Below are 27,242 nucleotides of genomic sequence, written 5' to 3'. Positions count from 1 at the left end.
AGAAAGGGGCCTTCTTTGCTTCCGGGAAGAAAGCTACCACCAGGCCTGAAAGCCTTTGTGGTTCACAGGGAGAAGGTTTTGGGTGTTGCTTGCTTTCTCTGATGGTACTCAGAGCAGAATTCCCAACAACATGAGGGATATCATTGTGTCAGAACCCAGGGACTACAGTGACTCAAAAGAAAGGACACTGAGAACTCTGGGCATCTCTTGGACTGATGATTTCTTTTCTTTCCTTTTTTAAAATATGTTTTTTTATTGATTTCAGAGAGGACAGGAGAGGGAGAGAGAGAGAAACATCAATGAGGAGAGAGAATCATTGATTGGCCACCTCCTGCACACTCCATACTGGGGATCGAGCCCGCAACCAGGGCTTGTGCCCTGACCGGGAATCGAACTGTGACCTCATGGTTCATTGGTTGACGCTCAACCACTGACCCCCGAAGGCTGGGATCTTAGACTGATGATTTCAACTGAACACTCAAAAATGGTGCAAAGGGGTTCAGAAGCCACAGAAACAAATTGAAACCATAAAAAAAAAAATGACCAATAGCACAGGAAAGCGGGGCTCACTCGTGTACTAGTGTGCTGACCTTGCAGATTGGTGCCCCAAGCATACACATGATTTGTCTGATCCTCATGGGCATATTTAAAACTTAGTGGGCAACATTAAAAATACTGGAAATCTCACTTAAATGTTTGCGTTTCTGGCTTCTCTTGAAAAATCAGACGGCCTGGGAGCCACAGCCTGGGAGCGGCAGCTGCACTCTGCTCTCCAGTGTTCACAGTCCCAGTGCTTCCAGGGCATGCGAACAGGCCCACCTCACCAACTGCAGCCTCTAGAGCAGCGGTTCTCAACCTGTGGGTCGCGACCCCTTTGGGGGTCGAACGCCCCTTTCACAGGGGTCGCCTAAGACCATCGGAAAACACATATATAATTACATATTGTTTTTGTGATTAATCACTATGCTTGAATTATGTTCAATTTGTAACAATGAAAATACATCCTGCAGATCAGATATTTACATGACGATTCATAACAGTAGCAACATTACAGTTATGAAGTAGCAACGAAAGTAATTTTATAGTTGGAGGTCACCACAACATGAGGAACTGTATTAAAGGGTCGCGGCGTTAGGAAGGTTGGGAACCACTGCTCTAGAGGTTGCCTTTGGAACTCCTGGTACAGGGCCACATGGTCTTTGCTGGGGAAGGGCTGGGTGACAAAGTCCACTGAGTGAGCTTGAGGCAAGGCTAGTACAAAGGTAGGAGGCAGTCGTAAGTCTGATCAGAAGGATTTCTATGGAGAAATGGGGACCGATGCAGAGTCCCGCAGCCGCTGGGGTAGAGGGCAGGGCAGCCATAGGAGACTGATGGCTTTGTCTTGGTAGCCCTTACATACGGGAAAGACAGTTCACTGATTGTGCAGCCTGCACTGTGCGACCAGGCATGGGTGCGAGGGGAGGGGCAGAAGACTCGGCTCCTGTGGGCATTTTTCCTTTCGCCTGGCCCCCTAGGCCAGCTCGCGTGTTCTCTTTCTTCCTTTGGCACCACCTCATACGGTCAGATCATCGGACCTGGCCCGGCTGCTGGCTTTGCTCAACCGGCTCAGGGGCCTGGTGTCATCCCCAGCCAGCTCTGCACCCGGGGAAGGTGCCTTCTCGGCCGGCAGCCTTTGCTTCGCCACCTTCTCAGCCGGTAGCTCTCCTTCCTCCCCCTCCTTCCCCACCCGGGAGGCCTCGTCCTCCCCCTCCACCGCCGGGGTCTCCCGCCCGTCGGTGCTCACTCTCTCCCCTTCCTGCCTCTCCGCCACCGCTACCCGCTCGGGGTCCGCCCCTTCCTCCCCCGGTTGCTCGTCGCGCTCACACCCCGGGGCTCCCACCTGCGCGAAGGACCGCAGCGCCTCCGGGTCAGCCCCGGGCAGGCCCCCCGGGGGCCCCGCGCCCCTCCTCTCCTCCAGCCGCCGGAAGGGCTGGGCGGACCGCGGGCTGGCCTCCCCCAGGCCGGCCTCGGCCAGCGGGAAGTAGTGCGACACGATCTTCTCTTCCTCGAGGAGCTGGTAGCCCTGGGCTTTCTGCACGGAGGCCACGGCGATGGAGCGCAGGGGCGTCTCGGGCCCCTCCCCGGGCGGCGGCGGCTCCACGCGCCCCCGGAAGGCGGAGCGCACCCGCTTCAGGCCCAGGTGGCTCATCTCCAGGAGGTTGAGCAGGAGGGACACGGCGGCCACGCACAGCATGAACAGGATGAAGATGGTCTTCTCCGTGGGCCGCGACACGAAGCAGTCCACCACGTTGGGGCAGGGCCAGCGGCTGCAGCGGTAGAGGGGCGGGATGCGGAACCCGTACAGCAGGTAGTGGCCCGCCACGAAGCCCGCCTCGAACAGGCTCTTGCAGGCGATGTGGCCCACGTAGGTGCGCAGCAGGGCGCCCTCCAGCCGGAACCGCCGGGCGCCCTGCGGGCCGCCGCCCGGCTCCCTCCCGCCCGCCGGGCCCGGCCCCCGCGCCCCGCGCGCCGCGCGCTTCTCCTCCGCGCGCGCCCGGTGCACCGCGTGGCCCACGTACACGAGCGACGGCGCGGACACGAAGATGATCTGCAGCACCCACAGGCGGATGTGCGAGATGGGGAAGGCCGCGTCGTAGCAGACGTTCTCGCAGCCCGGCTGCTGCGTGTTGCACACGAAGTCGGCCTGCTCGTCGCCCCACACCAGCTCGGCGGCCGTGCCCAGGATGAGGATGCGGAAGATGAAGAGCACCGTGAGCCACACGCGGCCCACGGCGGTGGAGTGCTCGCTCACCTCCTCCAGGATGTTCCCCAGGAAGCTCCAGTCGCCCATCGCTGGCTGCCTGCAGGGGAGGAGGCAGAGTGAGCGGCGGCGGTGCCCCCAGCGGGTCCTCCGCGCAGAGCAGGGCCAGGGGACCAAGGGGCCTCAGAGAATCTGCTTCTAGCAGCTCCAGTATCTGTAAATTTGATTTAATGTAATACCGGTTCTCACTGACTTCACAAGCCACCTAAAAGGGTCAATGTGCTGGGCCTGCGGGCCTCCGTGGTTGAGCGTCATGTGGAATGAACCAGGAGGTCACGGGTTCGATTCCTCGGTCTGGGCACCTGCCCCGGTTGCAGGCTTGATCCCCAGTAGGCGGCGTGCAGGAGGCAGCCGGTCAATGATTCTCTCTCATCATTGCTGTTTCTATCTCTCTCTCCCTTCCTCTCTGAAATCAATAAAACAATATTTAAAAAAGGATAAATGTGGGTATAATTCCCTGAACTTCACCTAAAATACAGATGCATTGTGGACCACAGATAGCAATCCGTGGTTACGTGGGATTAAATCCAGGTCACAGGCAGGAAGAAGGGCCACGAGGCAGAATGCTAAGTCCGTGTGCCATGGGCGGCTGGGCCCACACAGAACTATGGAGGTAGGACATAGTCGGCAGCTCTCTTACTTTTGACATGTAGCGCTATATAATGATGGTCTGTTAGAAGGAAACTGGCATTGACTGAGTACTTTGCAATAGGCCTTGGACATGATATTATTTCATGTCTGTGAGGGTGTGGCCCCACCTGTGCACTCCCAGCTGTAGACGCAGCGCTTGCCACAGAGCAGAGCAGAGATCAGAGCCCCAGAAGTGACTGCCAACAGACTGCAGTCCCGCACAGGAGGGAACGGAGGCGCAGGGAGGTCACACAGAGTCTAGGATACACTGAGCGGCAGTTCTGGCTGCCGGATTCCAAGGTGGTCTTTTCCCTGACACCCCGGAAACGCCTGCCTGGGTCAGAGCGACCGGTTCTCTGACCCCGTATCCTTAATTTACGTTTCCTCCCTCCAGGTTGAAACCTGGAGGCCCTTCTCGACAGCATTACAAACCAAGAACAGTATCTTACAATTGTTATTACTGCTCGGTTAGAGCCGCGGAAGGGGGAGTGCTGCGTAAGGAGTCACGTCTGCAGTACAGAAGGCCGTGAGGACGGTTAGTGTCCTGCAGGATGAAGGGTGCCAGGGTCTGGAATGCGGTGGTTTAACAGCTAAAACTGCCCTGTGACAACAAAAAGCCCACCATTAAACACGATAGTCTACGATGCCCTAGCGACAGCAACAGCAGCAACTCATGCACACGGGGTGGAGGGACAGCGGTGGTGTGCACTGGGTCATCCACCCTGGGCCGCTGGCGTGCAAGCTGTGGCCTCTGCAGGACGACCACGAAACTCCCACTGCATCTCGGACAGATGTTCCTCCCACGGATGCCTCTGGAGCTGCGGCATTTACTCATGGCTGCCCTTACCCCGGGGCAGGAGCCTCTCTGAGACCTGCTGCTCTGGGCTTCTCCCAGCCTGTCCGTCCCACAGGATCTGAAGTCGCCTGGGGCCAAAGGAATATGCCCGCGACTCTTAAGGACAGTGATATTGGTTCGACGCTTGCGTGAGTGGTGAAAGTGGGATCTTAAGTGAGGTGTGATTTTCAGCTTGAGGAGGAGAGAAACCAAATGGCATCCTAAAGCCTCCTTCCGACCTGTGCTTCGGGGCTGGCCACCCAGCCCTCGGTTGCCAACACTGACTGCAACTTAGGCTCTCAGGGTACACACATCAGCTATCTGCTGCTTGTTGGGGAGCAGAGGGCTTTGTTCTTCTGGGAGCCCCAGACACCCCCAATTAGGCGAGGCCTCCAGCAGCAGCGTCTTTCCTCCCGGAGGGTGAGAGCAGCTGTGGCTCCCCGGGCATGACTGGCGCGGGGAAGAGCTCCTGGGAGGAACGGGGAAGTGAGAGCGAGAGAGGGCCCTCTGCTCGGCACCAGCAGTTCAGAATCTCAGGTGCACGGATCTAGTTCTGCTTCTGCTGTGAATGCTCCTCAGAGCTAAACCCAGTGCTTGGCCTGTGAAGAGTGGCAGCCGTTCACATCCTCCTCCAAAAAGACCCCACAAAAAACAAAATAAAACAAAACAAATAGGAAATAGCGCAATCAGGTAAGCAGCCCAAGTGTAAATCCTATTGGTGGTAGAGCAAAAATAAATAAATAAATGCATAAATTAATTAAGTAAAACCAGAATTTCTTACCAAATAATGAATCCGAACATTCATGTTAAAACTACAACTGCATTTTGCTCCTATAAGAGCATGTCTGGCATTGATGTACTCTACCAGTAGCTCTAGCCTTGCTAATGTTTATCCCCACTGATATGTCAACTCGGCTTTGAAATCTTCCTTGTATCGCACCATACTAGTCCTGTGGGATTTCTGTGTCTATTTCACTCATGTGCACACATGAAAGCATGCGGCAAGCACATGCCCTCGGGACTGTAGGTGAACAGTCTTGTTTTCCCCCGTTGGGATCAAAGCTCTGGGAGGCAGGTACCATGTTGTCTTCATCTTCCGGGAAGATCATGACACAGGACCAAGACCATCACAGAGGGGGAGCTCCACAGACACCAGTGGCGGGACCAACAGTAATGACCTGAAATCCGGAATTCTCACTCCCCGAGCGCATGTCATATCAGTATCACTTAGCGTCTAGGGAACGCAAGTCCCTTTGCTGCAGGGAGCAGGGGGAGATGGCAAACCAACAGCAAAGGATAATACATTGATCCCAAAGTTGCTGTTTGGAGACAGTGTTTTGGATTAGATCAAACATGAGCGTCATGACACATGTTCAAGACACATGAAGACCCTCCTGACCACCCAACTGGCACTTTCTAAACTCAAGCCAGACAAGCCGTCTCTCCCACACCCCTCCCTGCGATGCTAGGGCTATTTGCGTGTGTTTTTGTTTTTAAAGTCTAGTTACAAGGTAAAAAGGAAGGAGGGGAACTGTAACTTAGGACGGAATCTTCTCAATTCCATGTCGTTGAAGCAGGTCCGGTGTGCTGTTAAGGAGGCAGGCCTTGGAGGGCCCAGGGCATGTGCCGTAGGGTCCTGGTGTCTGACAGCACAAAGTACACGTGAAGGAAGTCAGCAAGCAGCTCCCCTGGAGCCGTGGGGAAGCGGAAAGAGTGTTTCTCTTCTCTTCTTCAAAGATGCAATTCTCTGTTTTCTTTTGCTTGTGAACATTTAGTGAACAGATGGAAACGGAACCATGGAGTTCCGGCTTCCCGCCCCAGGCCATCCGCCAGAGCATCCCGCCAGGGACCTGGTTTTCGGTAACGATTAAAAGAACACCTCAGGGCTGGGTAGCCCTTATCTAGTTATGAATGACATACTCTCACATATCGGATTTCAGTCCTCATAACATCCTGTGAACTAGGTCAGTGATTCCCAGACCTGGATTTCACAGGCTAGTACAACAACAACAACAAAATGGGGTGACCAGCATAGGCTGCCAACTTCTTATTTTGCCAAGCCAGGACATAGAAATGAGACACTTATTAAATCACTAACTATGACTACAGTCTGTTTTCACCATCATTTCATAAAAGGAGAACTTTAATACCAAACAACTAGAAATAATATAATTTCAGAACGAAAGACAGGCCTTTAAATCAAACACATGTAACGAGGTGGAAAGTTTACTTCGCTGTTTGCCACTCCGTTCTCACCTTTCTGTCACAGGCTGCTGAAAAATGCACTGGGACCAGAACTGACAGGTCCACAGGTGGGTGCTTGAGATCTAGTGAAGTAGGCATTAGCAGCTCCCATGACCAGGTAGGGAGACAGACGAGGAGGTAAAAGAAGTCTCCTACGATGGCTCAGCCTGTGAGGGCAGAGGGGGATGTGGGCCATGGTTTTCCAGCGACAAGCTCAGGGCAATTTCCAGTACAGCACAGATTTCTCCTGGCTTTAAAGAGGCAGACTAACACCTCCATATCCATATTAACAAGTTCCCCAAAGGATTCGATGACCACTTACTATGCCGGCTGGTAAGGAACTGTGACTGTGCCTGCATTCCTGTTTCTAGAGCATTCTCTTAGCCAGTAGCTCCTGTGAGAGATAACAGAACCTACCCCCAGGCAGAGTTTTACAGTCCTTAGCCAGACCCCTTCCTGTGATCCGTGAAGCACCCCAACATCTAAAATGCTGAGCACCAAGCCTCCCCTGCCCCCACAGCACTCAGTAGTGATCTCTGTCACTGCCATTGCAGAGGCTGAGTGAAAAAGTACAAAACTCTTTCATAAACATCAAATACACGGCCCTGGATTCCTGGAGGCCTGGTCATTCATTCTGCAAACGGAAAAGACCCTAGCCAGTCCAATTGTAGTTAGATTCTGGACATCTCTGAGCCCCCCTCACCTTCCCTTTCCACACCTCTGCCAACTCTCTGGCCAATTCCAAGAGGGTTTTTGGAACTGAATTCTCAGTCCAGCCATCCCAACCCAAGACCCCATCTTAGCGGCAAGCTTTTCCCTTTTGGAGAAGCCCAGGAATGGCCCTTAGATTAGGCTGGGAAAGAAGTGGGTGGGGACGGGAAGGCTACAAACTAATATCACCCAAAGCAAACTTGCCAGTGAGAGGAGGGTCCCCTGGAGAGATGCGCGCCCTCCTTCTCCCTTGGTGCTCAGCAGCAAAATGGCGACTTCAGCTGCGTTCCTTTGGCGCCTAAAAGCCTACCTCCCGCTTCCCTACCCCACCCCTGTGTGCTGCATGACTGAGCAGATATGACTGGATTGGCCCTGATGGGTAGGTTTTACTGTCTGGCAAGGTTTTAAGCTCCCAGCCAGACAGCTTTTATGAAGGGAGGGATGTTTGGAGAACAATAGGAGAGAGAGAAAGGGAGAGCTATGTTGGGCACTGAGGGGAGGAGGGTGGGAAAGCTGACATGGGAAAGCTTAGAGGGGCTTCTGTAGCCTCCAAAAGTTTCTTTTTTTTTTTAAAAAAAATACATACAGTGGGGCCTTGGCTTACGAGTTTAATTCGTTCCGTGACGGAGCTTGTAACTCAAATTACTCGTATGTCAAATCAAAAAGTGAACGAGTGAGACATGTCATGCTGGGCTCATGCTGTGGCGTTCACTGTGACGTTCGCTGCGCCAACTAGTGGTGGGGTATCTGAAGCTGGCTCGTAACCCGAATTTTAGCTCGCAACTCAAAGCAAAAAATCGGCCGAGAGACAGGTCGTATCTCGAAAAAACTCGTTAGTCAGGACACTCGTAAGTCCAGGCCCCACTGTATTTTCATTGATTTCAGAGAGGAAGGGAGAGGGAGAGAGGTAGAAACATCAATGATGAGAGAGAATCACCTATCGGCTGCCTCCTGCACGCCCCACAGTGGGAATCGAGCCCGCAACCCGGCCATGTGCCTTGACTAGGAATCGAACAGTGACCTCCTGGTTCTTGGGTCGATGCTCAACCACTGAGCCACGCTGGCCTTCCCGTCCACCACAGGCTTTTGCTAAGCCTGTGCCTGGCACTGTGCTGGGAACAGAGATGGATAAGGCACGGGCCCATGGTGGTGCCTGGCACGTGGAGTGTGCTCAAGGGGAGGGGGATGGTGGGGAGTCTGGTCTCCCAGCCCGAACCCCCTGACCTGGCTTCGCACGGGGCCTCCATCTCATAGGAAACGGAACATGGGAGCGTTAACGCCAGGCTCTGGCCTGAGGCTGCCTCAGCATGAGCACCACTGCCCAACGGTGCCTGGGTGACTGTCTCTGCCTTAGGCTTCTCTTGTGAGAAGTGGGAATCCGTGCTAGCCTCAAGGAGTTTAGAGATTGAAGGTTGTGTGTGACTCTGAGCTCAGGGCGTGGCTGCAGTGAGCACTTGATGGAGAGTCAGTGTTGCCTTCGGTGGGAGGAAGGTTCGGGTGCTTTGGCAGGAAGTTCCGGGGTTCCTCGCTGTGCCAGCCCAAGGATCAACGCCTGCTTTTCCTGTTGTGCCACCTGGAGAGCCCAGGAGGTGCGCGTGGCCCTCTGCCCCTCTCCCTGGCCGATTGGGTTGTGAGCCAGAGATTCTTGTGCACAGCCCTTGGCCAAGGTTCAAGGGCTCCCGTGCCCTGAGGGGCAGAGGGCGGTGGAGGGGGAAGGGGGCACTTGCACTCGGCAGAGGATTTCCCGCACAGACGCGCTGTCAGGCCAGGCCAGGCGGGCTCTATTGAAAGCAGCAGCTCATGCATGAGCAGTTGAGCCTATTCTATAGAGCGCCCCCCACCCCCTTCTCCTGCTACAGAGCTATCTTTCCCATCTGCCTAGGCCGGAGGGGACACTCCCCGACCTGTGCTGAGCACACACAACAGGCAGGACCAGGCCGGGCTGTGAACTGCGGAACTGCGTCTGGCTCCTGGCTGAGCCCAGACCCCTCCCCTCTCCCTGCTGAAAGCCTTGGGTTCTCCCCCGCTGTCCCAGCACCTGGAAGAGAGAAGCACAGGCGGCAGAAGCTGGCACTGGCCGGTGGTGAGACTACGGTGCCTGGGGCTGTGCAGAGAGAACATTCCAGAAGCCGGGTAGGGAAAGAGGCTGCTGCAGCCTAAAATCCATGGGGCGGGAGCAGCCACTGAGGTCCAGGTCAGCGGCCTCACAGGGTGACTCCCAGGCCAGTGGCAACAGTGGGGAGTCTGGTCGCCCAGCCCCGATCCCCCGGACCTGGCTTGGCTCTGGGCCTCTATCTTGTAGGAAACGGAACATGGAAGAGTTAACGCCAGGCTCTGGCCTGAGGTTGTCCCAGCGTCACCTGAGAACTTGTTAGGAACGCAAGCTCTCAAGCCCTACCCAGACCTCCTGGATCAGAAACCCTGGGCATGGGTTCCAGCGAACTGGGACCAGGTCCTCCAGGTGATTCTGACATTTTACTTTATCTTATTTGTTTATTTTAAAAAAACCATATTTTTATTGATTTTAGAGAGGACGGCAGAGGTAGAAACATCAAAGATGAGAGAGAATCACTGACCAGCTGCCTCCTGTGCACCCCCTACTGGGGATCGGGCCCACAACCCAGATATGTGCCCTGACCGGGAATTGAACCTGGGACCTTTCAGTCTGCAGGCTGAGGCTCTATCCATTGAGCAAGACCAGCCAGGGTGCCTGCTAACATGTTAGAAATGCTGCCAGAGGTGGCCCCAGCCGCTGAACCTTCCTTCCTGCGCCCTGCGCCCAGAACGCTGGGACAGCCTCCCCCCTCCTCCCCCCCCCCCCCAGCCCACTGCACTCCCCCCCACTCTGCCACCAAAACCGGCCCTTTACACATATTTTTGGGTCCATTAGAAGCAACAACAACCAGCCTGTGGACTCCCTGAGTCTCTCACTGCCCTATTAGCCCGTCCTGCATATAGAATAATGTAAACCAGAAGGGGAGGAAGAACTCCTACACGCAGGGTGGGGGTGTTGAGATGGAGGGGAGGCACTTCTATTTCTGCTTCATCGAGACTCAGTGAGGTTAAGTGACTTGCTCCCAGGCAAAAAAGGAAAGGGCCAGGGCAGACTGGGACCAGCTTTGCTGGACTCCAAAGCCCATGTTTGCTCTGGCCGCCCACGTCGTCTCCTTTAATTATGAGAGTCACTGCCACGGCGCTGGGCTGTCAGACCTCGGGGTCTCTGGCCTTTGTGCTCATCCGTTAACATTTGGGTGTTAAAGTTTTTCTGGTTCTGAAATACCAACACAGCTGCAAATATTTTCTAAGTAGGCTAATTTACTTTGCACATATCCATATGTAACTTTTAAATGACAAACGTACGGCATGGAGACTTGCATAATGGGAAAAAATCAAGCAATATAGGAGCTCGTAGGATAAAAAGTAACAACCTCTCCTTACCCACTTCTTTCTATTTATCATCACTGTACCTATGCTTAGCAGTTTGGTGTGTATCCTCCCGGACCCTTTTTCTATGCACATCTACAGTAATAAAAGGGTAATATGCTAATTAGACCAGACATCTTCCGAACGTCCTTCCAGACGAAGCCAGGGCTGGAGGGAAGCCAGCCTGGGTCCCTGGTGCCTGTGGGTGGCCCGAGGGAGGCCAGCCCCAGTCCCGGTCCCGGGTGCCTGCTGGCAGCAGGAGGAGGGAAGCAGCCCAGGTCCTGGTGCCGGAGGGAAGCCGGTGCTGGCAGCCAGGGGAAGGAAAGCCTACTCTTGCACGAATTTCGGTGCATCCGGCCTCTAGTATGTATATAAATGTAAACGAGATTAATGTATTCTATATTATTGTGTGACTTGCTTTTTTTCACTTAATATATCTTGGTGATCTTGCAATACATACGGATCAACCTCATCCTTTTAATGTCTGCAACAGTATTCCATAATAAGGACATCTTATAAATTTGTTCGATTTGTTTTCTTTTGAAGGACATTTAGGTTGCTTTGGATTGTTAAAAAGTTAGGTAAAATATAAAAATTGGTAGGTTCTACCAATTACTCTAAAAACAGACTGTTCCAGACTCTACTCTTGATAAAGCTTGTGAGAGGGCACTTTATGATATATTCTTACCATCACTGGCTATTGTCCATCTTTCCATTTTTTTGACAATGGAATGGGCAGAAAATATTGTTACTGCTTAACTTTTTAATTTAATTTATTGGGGTGACATTGGTTAATGAAATTATGTAGGTTTCAGTTGTACAATTCTATAATAGATTGTCTTTATATTGCATTGTGTGTTCACTACCCCAGGACAAGTCTCCTTCCACCACCATTTATCCTCCCTTTACCCTCTTTTTGCTCCTACCCCCTTTCACTCTGAAAATCACCATACTGTTGTCTATGAGGTTTTTTTTTAAAAAAATTTCTTAATTGTGTTATTTTAATTACATTTTCCCCTATTACTAGAGAGATGAAATGATTCTCATATGTTTACTAGCCATCTGCTTTCTTTTTCTCATATTCATTGCTCATTTTGGTGGGTTGTTTTATCCGTATTGATTTATAAGCTCTTTTTAAGTAGATTATAGCTATTATTCCTTTGTCGCGTGTTACAAAAATTTTCAAACTATCACTTGTAACTTTGCTTTTAGTATGTTTCACTGTACAGAATATTTATATTTTTATCTAATCCAATCTGCTATTAAAAATATATGGTTTCGTTGCTTTGTGCCTAGCATAAAAAGTCCTCTACGTTTTATTAAAATTCAGGAAACCAGTTAGAAAAAAAATTTGCCAGAGTAGAATCTGTTTCAATTTAGCATTTAAGCCTGAATTCTTGAAAACCTGAATTGTCAGAGTAATATGAGTTCTGCCTGGTCTCCTCCTAGTTTTTAGCCTCTTTTTTTTCTATGGATCTTTTTATTTTAATAATCAAGGAAGTCTATAAATTTTATTCCTCAATTGGTGCCTTTGGCAACAGATTTCAGCAGCATCACCATTTTCAAGGGCCTATTCTGTTGGCCATTCCTGGGATCATCTGTGTTCTTTTGTTTGCTGGAGGCTGTTTTGTTTTGCTTCCTTATGGTTCCAGATGCCTAACTTGTACTTATATTCAGATATTACATGTGGGTGGAGGAAGAGAGAGCAAAAAGGTTATTTGCTTTTTCTTTACAAGCATTTTTTCCTGCCCTTTTATGGGGAGGAGATCTTTTCTTTTTTCTTTCTGACACACACACACACACACACACACACACACACACACACACACACACGATAGCTTGTGGTCTGGGCCAGTTGCCCTGAATTCCAAAAACGCCTCTTTCTTTCTCTTTTACCACTTGGTGGTTTATGTTTTTAACTTAAAGAAGGGGTTTAAATTTGACCATTCAGAACATGGTTCTGGCAGCAGGAAACCTTCATTGTCCACGGCTTACGCCAGCTGGTGTCTCAGTCAACAAGCCTTCAGGTTCTCCACCTGCGAAGCAGGGACACGCCAATCGCATGTAAATCATCTAACGCTGGGTCCTAGTCCAAAGGAGATCAGAACAAGTGTTGTTTCCTGCCCGTCACCAGCTTCCTGACCTGTAACAAGGCCAGACAACGAGTCATCCCTCGCTGAGTTGTTTTGAGGGTGAAATAAGAGAATACAGAATTTTACAAATAAATGTGGCCCAGGTTACTCCCAAGCAGCAGCTTGGTTCCTTTTGGGGCCATACAGCCTTTGTACCGCTAGATGGCGCCATCAGCACAGACCGCCGGCGTGGACGGGTCCCTCTGAAATCCAAGTGGGGGAAGGCCATCCCCACTTCGTTTTCTTTCCTCTGAATACAGTCAGTGGCAGCGATGCTCACAGATGCAACAAAGCTTTCATTTTTGCTGCCAGTCACTTATCCCTATCAGAGCGTTTCTAGGCAGTAGAATTGCCCCGAAGAATGGTTGGAAGTGGGGTCTGGAGCTGGAGCTGTCTTTCGGCAACGGAAACATGACCACACCCTCCCCAGACCTAAACCCCTTCTGTAGCTTGCCACTACGTCAGAGATAGGGGTCAATGTTTTTATTTCAAGTTCAACTTACTCTGGAATTGCGCATAGGACACAAGTCACTGAGGTCAAGGGGGTAGGCCCCTGTCAGCAGACCCCAGTGAATCAGGCTCCAGAACCGCCGCAGGGTGAACCCTGGAGCCTTCCGGATTGCACGCAGGGCCCTCTGCAGCCTGAAGCTCGCCCGTTGCTCCAGCCCACCTCTGGCCACTCAGAGCTTCGCGCTGCACCCTCGGCTTCTACAGCCTGCTGAGCTCCCCACACCATTGCCCCAGCTTGCCCCCATGCCTGTGCCCATGCAGTTCCGTCCACTTTGATCCTCCGTCCCCGAACTCTAAGAAATCATCTGTTAAATCTCATCTTAGGCTATACTTTCCCCAGGAATTGTTCTCAGACCCTAGAGAGGAAGGGGGGGGTGGTAAGGGGGAGAAGGGGGAGGGGGAGGGGAGTGGGGAGGGGGGAGAGAGAGAGAGAGAGAGAGAGAGAGAGAGAGAGAGAGAGAGAGAAAGAAATGTCAATGTGACAGAGAAACATCGATTGGTTGCCTCCCATATGCGCCCCAACCAAGGCATCAAACCTACAACCTGTATATGTGCCCTGACTGGGAATCGGACCTGATACCGTTTGGTGTATGCGATGATGCTCTGACCACATGAGCTGCCCTGGCTAGGGCCAGGTCTTTTTAAATGAGTCATTTATATGTCTGTTCCTCCACTAATCTATGCGCTTTCTGAGTACAGGAAGTGTGTCATACTCATATCTATTTTAGGAAGGCCGTGCAGATGAAAGATCTCAATGGCCTTTTGGTAAATGAATAAATGAATGAGTAATGAGTAGAGGGAAGATCATTCGGGGAGGGGGGGGTGAGATGGCAAGAGCTGGAGGAACAGAAGTGGCACAGGGACATAGGGCTTCAGAGAACGGGTGGTTTGAATCTGGGAGCGAGGGAGTCCTTCTCAGGCCCCAGGCTGAGCCACCCAGGGAGATCAGGATATGCCCTCTCCTCTCAGTGGCCCAGGGGCAGGCCTCCCAAAGGGTCAGCAGGGAGAGGGGCATACTTCCTTCGCCAGCTGGCAGCTGTGAGAGAGACCCCCCCCCCCCACTCCTGCAATGGCTGCTTCTAAGAAACCTTCTGACTGTGACGTCGGGGGGGGGGGGGGGGGCCCTGGGATTGAGGGTCTAGAGCTGCTCAGGTGCATCTAAAACAAGGACACATACAACCTCATATTTTCCCGTTCTTCCTCTTCTGGGACAGGAAGGTGCCTGAGAGCGTCCACTGCGTTTTCCTGAGGAGGGTCGGAGGGTCCCCTGGGTTTAAGGAAGGTGGCTTTTCCCAGATGGGCAGCCCCCATGGTTCCAGGAGGAAAGAGCTGCAGGAGAAGGGGCAGGGAAGTGGGAAGTGCGGCTGGTTCATTGGGATCTCAGACACGGGATCCGTCCTGAGCCTGCCAGCGCTATGCGTGGGAACCAGGAGAGCCGACCCCAACGCCATCACCCTCAGTCTCCGGCCCTGCAGGGCACAAGGCCTCCAAAACATGGGGAGATGTGCTTCCCCCCCAAATGTCAATGGGATTGCCGCCCTCCCTGCCCTGGGCACACCCTAAGCAGCGGGCTCATTCTGCCAAGACGATCCAGGTCTGACCGTGAGGTAGCCTTGCCTGTGAGAATGGCACCACAGTTCCAGTCACCTGGCCCCCGACCGGGAGTCCTTCCTTGCAAACTCCTGTGAATTTATAAAGAACCGAAAAAAGTTTACTAGTCGCTTGAAGGTCCTTGGCTAATTCCTGCCCATCCCACCCTCCAGGGAGGCCCTGGGAAGAGGCTGCCCGGCTCCTGAAGACTTGCCACCCGGGGGCGCTGTGCTCCCCGGCCCCATGGCTACTGAGGGGCCTGGGTTGGTGTTTCTGAGTTGACTTGCCAAGGCCAGGCCCTGGCGACAGCAGGCCCCTCTTCTCGAGACAGTTCAGCAAGATGGGTGACAGTCAGATCACACTCCCGCCGCCTCAGGAAGGGGCCTGGACATGTCAAAGGAGGTGGGGGTGGGAGGTGGGGAGGGGGTGTGTGTGGGAGATGCAGATTTCTAAACCTCTGACCTTTCCACCGGTACAGGCTTCAGCTGTGGCCCTGAGATCCACTGAGGTGTGTTCGCTGCTCCCCAAACTGTGCAGAAAGGACATCTGGTAATGAGCCCCATTTTACCTCACACCCGAGAGCTGGCGAAAGACATGGGAGAGTGTTGGGAAGGCGGACGTGGGAATTCTCCAGTGGGCAGGCACAGCTCATGGCCGTGTGCCTCCCTCTCTCACCTTCCATGGGAACCTCCCCAGAGGGCAGAGGAGGCTCCGCCTGCAACTGGGAAAAAAACCACTGGAATTTTTAAAAAACTGCCTCTTACTTCATTTGCCTTCTGAGCGGGTCCCCAGGCATCCACACGATGCCTCTCCAGGCAGCCTGGTACGGATGCCATAAAATGCAGCTGAAATCCGTATCTATGGAAACAGGCTGGCTCCTCTTGCCGCTGTCGCTCCTGCTTCTGGGTTGGCTGCGATGGGTCTGGACGCTGGGCTTTACGCTGATGTCCTGATGTCGTGGCTGCGTCAGCTGTGCCCTCACCACCCTTCCATGTCTATTCTCCTCTTAACAGAGGCAGAGGAGGCGCTGGGAGGAGGGCGACCCGGGGGTGGTGTCAGAGCCTCAGATGGTCCCAGAGATGCTGCACAGAAGAAATGCTGTCCATCTGCCCAGGGCTCCAGGGAGAGCAGACAGCACAGGCCCGGGGACAGCGCTGACCTGGGCACCCGGAGCTCGGTGCCCCCACCCTGGCTTCTGAGCTCGAGGCCCAGAAGTGTACCCAGTCAACACAATCCCTTCCCTGCCTCCGCCACCTGCCCGGGCTTGGCTGGGATGCTCTGGGTCTTTCTATTCTTTGCCTGAAAAGGTAACTCCTGATTCCCCAGGGCAGTGGTTCTCAAACTTGGCTGCACAATAGAATCACCTGGGAATCTTCTTAAAATCCTGATTTCTGGCCTCATCCTCTGGAAATTCGGTGTCTTTGTTATGGGGTGGGGCCACAACATTAGTAACAAAGAAACAGAATTTCCAGAGGATGAGGCCCAGAAATCAGGATTTTAAAAAGATTCCCAGGTGATTCTAAGGTTGAGAACCACTGCCATAGGGGAACGTACGTAATGGTGTTTGATTTGTGAAGTTTTTATTTATTTATTTATTTGACTGTAAGACAAATGAGAGTCGGTCTGTTTCAACGTGGCAGAACGGACCAAAATGGAGACAAGGTAATCAGAGCTCCTTCCTTCCCCAGCCCAGACCTGCTGCGCTACCAGACCCAGTGTTCTTGAGGGGTAGGGCTGGGGCAGCCGGGTGGTGCTTGGAGACCTCGCCATCCTGACAAAGCATGAACAGTCCAGTCGCTGAACAGTTGAGTTTCTAAGGAAGTCGTTTCCACCCCCACCGTGTGCCTCCCCAAGGGGGAGTCCAGGAGGCCTCCAGAACCTTGGCAACTGGCCTTGCATCACTAGGGGGCGGTGCTGTCCCTCTTTTGCTCCACGCCCGGTTTTAGGAAATCTTCAGAGACTGGGCAAGGAAAGAGGCCAATTCCAGATCAGCAACAGTCCAGGGAACGCTTTGAATCAGGCGGGAATAGACGGGCCTGGTCTAAATGGTAGGCGCTGACAGGATAGGAAATGCCAAGCGGCGAGACCTGGGTCTGAATCTGGGGGACTGTTTGTCTTATGACCGCATTTCCTGGGGGGCCTTTCGGTGCCCTCCCTCTTACTGTTCAATGATTGTTACACGATGGCGCTGGATGCCATTCTCCTCTTCTTTATTCCTGTGCACTACCCTCTTTCATCCCTTAAATAATAATCCTGTCCCTCACGCACCCCCGACCCCAGACTGCCAAACCCGAGTCTCAAGATCCTCTCTCTCTCCCTCCCTCTCCCTACTCCTGGGTCTGCCTGGCTCTTCTGGTCCCGCCCAATTACACTGATGGTAAAAGGGCAACATGTGATCACGAAAGGGCAGAAGTAAACTGCAGAGAATGTGGGTTCCACAATGGCAAAGCAGAGGGCCAACTTCAGCAGATTGCAGACCCTGCCCTCGGAGAGACAGACACATCTGGGGCCATTTTGTTTAAGGGGCCGAGAGACACCCTGAGAGCCAGGCTGAGGCTGTGTGCACCTCCTCACCCGTTTGCTAGAGGAAGCCTGCTGCTGGAGGCAGGGCGGGTGGAGCTCCCGGGGCCATGGAAGCTGGTTGTGAGGAGGCCTCCTCTGCTGTGAGCTGCCCACCCTTTGAGCTTGCCCTTCAGAGGCCTGCTAGCTGATCAAAAGGTACAGCCTGCATTCCCGCTCATCCTCCCCTTGGCCTGTCTACACACCCATGAGAGTGGAGGTTCCAAGGAATTTCTCTCCTCACCAGATCCAGCAAGCACACTTCCCCGTCCTTCTAAAGCAGCGGTTCTCAACCTGTGGGTCGCGACCCCTTTGGCGGTCGGACGACCCTTTCACAGGGGTCGCCTAAGACCATCCTGCATATCAGGTATTTACATGACGATTCATCACAGTAGCAACATGACAGTGATGAAGTAGCAACGAAAAGAATTTTATGGTTGGGTCACAACATGAGGACTGTATTTAAAGGGCCAGAAGGTTGAGAACCACTGTTGTAAAGGATAAGGGTTTCTTGCATGGAAGCCTCGAGAGTTAGTGTTTATTGCTGGCTTTCTCCGTGTGCCTTAGTATGTTCTTTGCTCTCAGGCTCCGTAATCAGACAGGCTGGCTCTGAACCTACTGCTCACTAATATTTGGCAAGTTAACCCTTTAAAAATTATTATTATTTTATTGTTGAGAGTATTACAGTCGTCCCCCATTTCTTCCTCTTTGACCCCCTTCACCCGGCTCCAGGCCTTCACCACACTATGGCCTGTGTCCATAGTTATGTGGTTAATCTCTTCTCACCCCAGTACCCTTCCTTCCCTCTGAGGTTCTGCAGTCTGTTCTATGTCTCTGGATCTATTTGTTCGTCAGTTTATTTTGTTCATTAGATTCCACATATAATTAAAATCATGTGATACTTGTCTTTCTCTGAAGGTATTATTTTGCTTAGCACAATACTCTCCAGGTCCCTTCATGCTGTCTCAAAGGGTAAGAGTTCCTTCTTTTTTTATAGCTACGTAGTATTCCACTGTATAAATGTACTACAGGTTTTTTTTTCATCCTCCAACAGTTTATTAGAAAGAATGTAGACATTAAAAAAAAAATCCCCACTGTCATGAATATAAATTGAGGTTTTCAGCCCTAGTACAAGCTGGATCAAATAAATAAATAAATAAATAAATAAATAAATAAATAAAACCCAATAGTGTATTAATAACATTTTTTCGCTCATTTGCCATCCTGACAGTGCAAATACAAATTTGTTCTAAATGTACAGACTCTCAAGCAACAATGCACAGCCTTTCTTTGTCCTCCATGCTGAGATGTAAAAGTTTAAGGGTCAAACAATGCCAAAGGTACAGGCTTCAAAAGCCATCTAAGTTAGGGCATTCACTAGTTTTAGCTAAGACGCATTTGGAACACTGACAAGTGATCACTTATGTACAATACTGTGAAGTACATTTTTTGAAAAATAAAACTTTAGTGGAATAATCCTGAAGAATATGCCAGAGGAACAACAGGTTACCAGTTTAAGGTATCAATCAATGTGTTTCAGCCAGGTTGAGTATGTGTTCTAAAATCTAAAACTTAGTTATCTATAATAATAAAAGCGTAATATGCTAATTAGACCGGACAGCTGAATGACCTTCCGGATGTCCTTCCAGATGACCTTTAGGACGAAGCCGGGGCTGCAAGGGCCGAAGCCCTTGCATGAATTTTGTGCATCGGGCCTCTAGTCTTTCCATAATCCAAGAGCTTCCTATCATGTCAGTATCTATGTTATGAAGTAAAGGAGACTTAGGTGAAATGTTTTTATTTATCACAACTGCTGTGTCAATTGCCTAGGACCTCAACAGAGTCATGGAAGTCTGGGGAATGTTCATGTATAAGGTTATTGCCTTAGCTGACTTGAAATCGCTCCATACAATGGTACAGATCACCCGCAGTGAAGCCTTTAAAGAAAATAAACAGGATGAAATATGGGTTAAAGGAGGCAAATGCAGCATCTGCCTCTAGAGCTTTCAACTCAGGGATTCATTCTCTCAATTATGAAATCTTGCAGAGGAGTTATTTTTCTTTCTCAAAATCCAGGGACGACAACATTCCTTATTCCAGATCTGGCATTTTTTCATCATCACTGTCTTGTGAATCATCATCTGTTCCATCTACTTCTGGTAAATCTACGTCCTCATCACCACCCATGTTGTTCATCATCTCAGAGAAACGATCAAAATTAGACATGTCTTCATCTGAATCATCTTCCCAGTCTTTCCAATTACTGAAGTCCACACTAAGCCAATTAAGATTTGCCCTTTCTTTTGTTAATTTTGGCCATGACTGACCAGATTCTCCTTTCTGTAAACAACATAAAATTGATCTGTCCGTTCTTTAATGCTTGGAACCATTTGGATCAATACAGTGAAAAAGATCAATTTCATTTAAATATTTAAAATGATCACTTCCTCCAAGACAACTGAATGTAAGTTTGGATTTTTCAAAATTTATATTAACATCTTTACTGTCTTCAACACAAAATTCAACGAAGACACAGTCCCTTCGATGGTACCACTTTGCAGAAGCAGCTGCCTCGCCATTTTTCAGAAGGTTGGAAACAGGTCCAGGGACAGCAGAAATTTCAGGTCTTCTCCTGAGGAGGAGCGTTTGCCATTGGCGTCTGGCATTCGCCTCTGCTTTGAGAGATTCTGTACCACAGTTTTTTATCCACTCGTCTGCTGATGGGCACTTGGGCTGCTTCCAGATCTTAGCTATTGTAAATGATGTTACCATAAACATAGGGGTACATATCTTCTTTTGAATTAGTGTTCCGGGTTTCTTCAAATAAATTTTCAGAAGTGGAATCACTGGGTCATAGGCAGCTTCATTTGAAATTTTTTGAAGTAGCTCCATATTGCTTTCCACTGAGGTTGCACCAATCTGCATTCCTACCAACAGTGTACAAGGGTTCCCTTTCTCCACATCCTCGCCAAAACTTGTTTGTATATTTATGGATGATAGCCATTCTGACAGGTGTGAGGTGATATCTCATTGGGTTTTTAATTTAATCTGATGATTAGTGACATTGATCATCTTTCCATGTGTCTACTGGCCATCTATATGTCCTCTTTGGAGAAGTGTTCCATGGATTTTGGGTTGTTGTGTTCTCATTTTCATTTCTTTCAAGGCATTTTTTTATTTCTTCCTTTATCTCATTGTTAACCCATTCATTGTTTAGTAACATGTTATTTAGCACCCATGTCTTTATGTGTTTTTCAGTTTTCTTCTTGTGATTGATTTGAAGTTTCATGGTGCTATGTTCAGGGAAGATGCTTGATATAACTTCAACCTTCTTAAATTTATTGGGGCCTGTTTTATGTCCTAAAATGTGGTCTATCCTAGAAAATATTCCATGTGCCCTTGTAATGAATGTATACTCTGCTGCACTGGGGTGAAGTGCTCCGAAGATACCAATTAAATCCATCTGATCTAATGTGTGATTTAAGGCCACCATATTTGTGTTAATTTTCTGTCTGGATGACCTATCCATTGATGTCCATGGGGTGTTACAGTTCCCTACTCTAACTGCATTACTGTCAATCTATCCTTTTATACCCATCAAGATTTGCTTTATATTTTTCATGCTCTTATGTTGGGTGCATAAATGTTTACAAGGGTTATATCCTTTTTTTTTGGATTGATCCCTTTTTCATTATGTAGTGTCCTTCTTTGTCTCTTACTATAGCCTTGGTTTTAAAGTCAGATATAAATATGGCTACCCCAGCTTTTTCTTCCTTTCTATTTGCATGAAATATCTTTTTTTCCATCCATTTACGTTTATTCTGTGTGTGTCTTTCATTTTGAGGTGGGTCTCTTGAAGACAGCATATACATGGGTCTTGTTTTCTTATCCATTCAGCTGCCCTATATCTTTTGATTGGAGCCATTTACATTCAGCCCAGCCAGCATGGCTCAGTGACTGAGTGTCAACCTATGAACCAGGAGTGTCAATTCCTGGTCAAGACAGATAGAGTGCTAAATATGTGTCTAATAAAGAGTTGGCTTTCCCAAAGGGTTAAAATATGAGAGACCTTTGAAAATTGTGTAGTGCTAACTAAAAGATGAAGTAATCCCCTACTCAGTACTTTGTCTGGATTCATGGTTAGTCTCTGGATGGGCACAGATTGCTTCTGCTTAAAGCCCAGGCCACTGTTTCTGCTGCAACTTTCTCCCTAAAGGAGGCCAACGTCCTTCTTTAAACTCTACATGATGAATGAGTGGAAATAGGCTGAGAAATGGTTCTGTCAGTTACTGGAGCAGAGATGTTGGTTTAGCTCCATTAATCCATCATCTATTTTGGTTGGAAATCTGATAAAACATAAGAAAGCACAGCAACGTCTTGATCAAAACGCTAAGCAGAAAGGTCTGCTACTGTCTGTCACTCATGCTATCCGGGACCGACACAATGTAGTTCTCATTAACCAATTATATCCTAAGAGTTAAACACGTGTGGGTGTGAGCATCAATGTTATGAGAAATGAAACGTTATACACCTAACACTGAGTGGTGTTTTTTTCAAGTAAAGTTAGCACTTACTAAATACACATTATGTGATTTACACCTTTACATACATCATTTCATTTGCTCATCATGTAAGTCCTAGAAAGTAGCACTTTTATTCCCATTTTAAAGGGGAATAGAAGTTAAATATGTTAATTTACTTGTCCACGATCACAGTGCTAAGAAGTTACAGAATCGGGATTTATATCCGGGCCCCTGAACTTGAGAGCTTGTGTTTTTTCCATTATGTGGTACTGGTTCTTTGGAGAATGCAGGGATAGAGATAACAGCTGGAGTCCAAGGTTCTGGTAACATTAGTTTTTTTCTCTTGATAAAGAAACAAGGAGTGGAGAGGAGGAGCGAGTCTACAACTGAGCTTTAAACTGGGATTCGTGGGAGTGGATCTTGCATCATTTTAAGTTCAGCACGTTTTATTGGGTGGGAACGAAAGGTAGGAAATAAGATGTCTGCTTTGAGATGGGGGTGGAAGGTCCTGTACTTTCACCCACCCATTCATGTGAGAGATAAAATATAATCAGTCAGGAGAGGGCATGGATAAAATAAACTGAGACACATAACTGGCAAATACAACAGAGATAAAAGGGGCCAAGACCCAGAGGATTACAAAAAAAGGGACGCAGAGCTCATCGCCAAGCTGGAGTTATTTCTGTTCAGAGAGATACCAAAGTTCTTCCCTGGCCCTTCTTCCTTGGTCTTGGAAATGGGAAGCTCTGGGGGTCACTCATGCTCACTCCACTCCCTCCATGACTCCCTGTGTCATTAGATCCATCCTTTTAAGGAAGGAGGCCCTAGCTGATATGTCTCATGGTTTATGCATAACCCAGTTCCTTTCATGTTTTGTGGTGTACATTTTTGCGTGTAAGTTGCATTTTTGAAACCCCTATTGTAACTATTTCTGGGGATGGGAGATCCCTTTATAACCAGACCAGCTGGCTGCTCTCTGGCTGCCTGCTAAAGTAGATCGGAAGACGAGGCAGTAGAAGATCTGTGCAGAGAGGGCAAGGTAAGAACATTGAGAAGATTTGTGTCTGGGGATGTTTAGTCTCCAGTCCTCCTTCATCTCATTCTGTCCCTAAGCAAGCAACCTTGGACAGCCTTCTCCGAGTCTTCTCCAGCTGCCTTATAAAATGTTAAGCTTCCAATGGTATGATTTCGCATATTCCCATTACTTCTATTCTTGGAAATAAAAAAAGCTATGGTACCAAAGGGATCTTTTTTCTCCCTTATGTTCATTTTAAGTTTAATGGTTTTCATAACTCTGTAAACTGGCCTCCCCTCACCCCCACTAGCACAGTGAAATAAAGTGCGTGTTTCTGGTTGCTGAGAAGTTAATTAGCTTAGTTTAAGAATGGACTTACTGTAGCAAACTTTAACTTAACAACTGAAATAGCCGCCACAATAATGATGACACTGAGTATAATCAATGAACTAATTAATCTAGCTTAAGTATTGGGAGGAACACTTCTGGTTGTTAGAATTTCCAGGCAAGAGCATGATTCTAGAAATTCCTGGTTAGTAGCACCCCTTTGTTGACCCAATTCAAGTAGATAACTCCAGGAGAAATGGAGGATGCTGGGTTTCCATCTCTGCTCCCAAAGGCACATTTGTTACTCTTTCCCTAATTTCTTCCCATCCTGCCTTTTACATTTCCTCTCTTCCCCCCCGTCCCCCCACCAATAAGGCATTTAGACTGCTCCATTTGAGAATGGGGGTTGGATGGAGGATAGGAACCAATCACCAATTGTCTTAATTCTAATTAATAGTCATTACAGGAGTTTTATTAAATAGGTGCTCAAAAAGTGTTTGTTGAATGAATAACTAATTTGTCTCAAGAAGGCAAGAAGCCCTGGCTGATGTGGCTCAGTTGGTTGAATGTCGTTCCATACACCAAGAGGTCACTGGCTCAATTCTCAGTCAGGTTACATGCCCAGGTTGGAAGCTCAATCCCCAATAGGGGACATGCAGGAGGTAGCTGATCGATGTTTTTCTCTCACATCCATGTTTCTCTCTCCCTCTCCATTCCTCTCTAAAAGAATCAATAAAAACATACTAAAAATAATATACAGTGGAGTAAAGACATTCTATTCAATAAATGGTGTTGGAAAAATTGGAGAGATACATGCAAAAAAAAGAAACCACCTCCTTACACCATATAAAAGAATAAACTCAAAATGGACTAAAGAAATAATGTAAGGCCTGAAATCATAAAACTCCTAGAAGAAAACATAGGCAGTAAACTCTCTGACATTGCTAATAGTAATATTTTCCTGATATAGCTCCTTGGGCAGGCAAATAAATAAATAAATAAAAAGGACTACATCAAACTAAAAAGTTTTTACACAGTAAAGGAAACGATCAACAAAACAAAAAGACATCCTACTGACTGGGAGAAGATATTCACCAACGATATATCCGATAAGGAGTTAATATCCAAAATTTATAAAGAACTCATGCAACTCTTTAACCCTAAAAGAACCAAACACTCCAATTAAAAAATGGGCATAGGGCTTGAACAAACATTTCTCCAAAGAGAACATACAGATGGCCATAGACGTATGAAAAGGTACTCAATGTCACTAATCATCAGAGAGATGCAAATTAAAACCACACCTGTCAGAATGGCTATCATCACTAAATCTACAAACAACAAGTATTGGTGAGGATGTGGAGAAAAGGGAATCCTCATGCACTGTTGGTGGGAATCCAAACTGGTGCAGCCACTGTGGAAAGCAGTATGAAAGTTAAAAAAAAGAAAAGAAAAAAGAATAACCTTACAACTCAGCAATTCCCCTTCTCGGCATTTATATGAAGAAATCCAGAACACTAATTTGAAAAGATATATGCACCCCTATGTTCATTAGAGCATTATTTGCACTAGCCAAGATATGGAAGCTACCTAAGAGCCCATCAGTAGACAGTTGGATAAAGAAGATGTGGTACAGTCCTGGCCCAGTGGTTCAGTTGGTTGGAGCATCGTCTTATATTCCAAAATGCTGTGTATTTGAATACTGGTCAGGGCACATACCTAGGTTGCAGATTCAATCCCCAGTCAGGGTGTGTACAAGAGGCAACCAATCAGTGTTTCTCTCTCACATCAATGTGAATATTTCTTTCTCTTCTCTCTCTCTCTCTCTCTCTCTCTCTCTCTCTCTCTCTCTCTCTAAATCAATATACATATCCTTGGGTGAGGATTAAAAAAGAAGAAGCTGTGATACTTATATACAATGGAATATTATTTGGCCATAAAAGAGAATGAAATCTTACCATTCGCAACAACTTCTATGGACTTAGAGGATATTATGCTAAGTGAAAGAAGTCAGACAGAGAAAGACAAATACCATATGATTTTGCTTATATGTGGACTCTAACAAACAAAGTAAACAAATAAAACAGAAACGAACTCATAGATACAGAAAGCAAACTGATAGTTGCTAGATAAGAGGGGAGTTGGAGGGTTGGGTGAAAAAGGTGATGGCATTTAGAAGTCCAAATTGGTAGTTATAAAGTAGTCATGGGGATGCAAATTACAGCACATGGAATTTGGTCAATAACATTGTAATAACTATGTATGGTGCCAGGTAAGATGACTTCTCTGGTGAATCACTTCGTAAATTATATGAATGTCTAACCACCATTCTGTACACCTGAAACAAATCCTATATAATAAAAGCCTAATATGCTAAGTGTCCAGCCATTCAACCAATCAAAGCGTAATATGCTAATGATATGCTAAGGCCACTCAACCACTTGCTATGATGCACACTGACCACCAGGGGGGCAAATGCTCCAACCAGTAGGTTAGCTTGCTGCTGGGGTTGGGCCTATCAGGATTGAGTGAGATGGGCCGGACATGCCCTGGAGACCTCCCGTGGTCCCTCCCTGGCTGGCCAACCTCCTGCGTCCCTCCCTGGCCTTGATTGTGCACCAGTGGGGTTCCTCAGCCTGGCCTGGACCTCTTGCAGTCCGGGACCTCTTAGGGGATGTTAGAGAGCCAGTTTCAACCTGATCCTGCAGGTCAGGCTGAGGGACCCCACTGGTTTATGAATTTGTGCACTGGGCCTCTAGAATAAAATAATATTGAGTGTCAACTATCATTGACAAATTTAAAAAAATATATAACTTGTCTCACTTAACATCACCAAGCAGTGACTTGAACTTCTTAGAAAGCCAAAAAACAAAATATATAAATAACCATAAAAAGGATCACATTTGATCCCAATAAATCTTAGGTAGCTATAGTATAGACTAGCCCAGTGGTTGGCAAACTCATTAGTCAACAGAACCAAATATCAACAGTACAATGATTGAAATTTCTTTTGAAAGCCAAATTTTTAAACTTAAACTATATAGGTAGGTACATTGTTATTAACTTAATTAGGGTACTCCTAAGCTGGCCTTTGCTAAAAACGTCCTCAATCTGATTGAGGTCCGTTCGCTGAGGTCGACCCCTTCCAACTCTCCCATCCACACTTGTCTTGTATACTTGTTTCAGATAGATGAGTGTGGATGGGAGAGTTGGAAGGGATCGACCTCAGGGAACGTACCTCAAAGCAATGTACCTCCCCCCCCCCCGCCCGCACCTGCCCCCCCGCCCTCACGCATCCCGTGTCCTGACCGACCGATACCCACCAATTCTTCTAACGCCACTTCTTCAAAATAGACTCGCCCAGGCGGAAAACCGACTTCTGCACATGGGCCACGAAGTTTCAATCGCACTGTACGTGTGCGCCCACACGTGGTATTTTGTGGAAGAGCCACACTCAAGGGGCCAAAGAGCCGCATGTGGCTTGCGAGCTGCGGTTTGCTGACCACTGGACTAGCCAATGATATACTAATGACATACTAACAAGTCTAGATTTAAAAAACTAAAAGAGCTGCATGGAAAATACCCCACACTAGGCTAAATTCCTTTGTCAAATGGTGCCTAATTCTAGCTTAAAGGATTTCATTTGGGGTGAAAATGAAGGTGCTGTGGTTGTAACTCAGCACAGGATTGGATAATTGCCGCTGAAACAGAGTGAAGTGTACCAGAGCATCCAACAGAGTTGATAGCAGGAGCAGAAAATAAAGGATGATGGAGGAGACATCAGACCTTTACTTTTAAAATTATGTCATTAGATTCTGGGACCACTGAACTCATCAAATTATGTTCACAAAGATTGTATAGCCATTTGTACATAGTGTGTTGGAGAAACCCTATTCAAATGCATGGGGATGGAGTCATCAGAACAGACCAACGTAAGACAAAC

At 48.5% G+C, this 27,242-nt stretch overlaps 1 protein-coding gene across 1 annotated transcript; it reads right to left on the bottom strand.

Annotated features, from left to right (window-relative positions):
• Nucleotides 1-1,140: 1,140 nt before the first annotated feature.
• GJA8 (gap junction protein alpha 8) lies at nucleotides 1,141-2,830 on the bottom strand. The gene has a single exon (XM_036343967.1). The coding sequence runs from the start codon at nucleotides 2,828-2,830 to the stop codon at nucleotides 1,553-1,555; it is 1,278 nt and encodes a 425-aa protein (XP_036199860.1). The 3' UTR covers nucleotides 1,141-1,552.
• Between the last annotated feature and the right edge of the window lie 24,412 nt (nucleotides 2,831-27,242).

The sequence above is a fragment of the Myotis myotis genome, unplaced genomic scaffold (assembly GCF_014108235.1).
Source record: "Myotis myotis isolate mMyoMyo1 unplaced genomic scaffold, mMyoMyo1.p scaffold_m19_p_18, whole genome shotgun sequence".
Lineage (NCBI taxonomy): Eukaryota > Metazoa > Chordata > Mammalia > Chiroptera > Vespertilionidae > Myotis > Myotis myotis.
The sequence above is the reverse complement of the archived record's forward strand: the minus strand, read 5'-3'. Positions and strand labels throughout refer to the sequence as shown.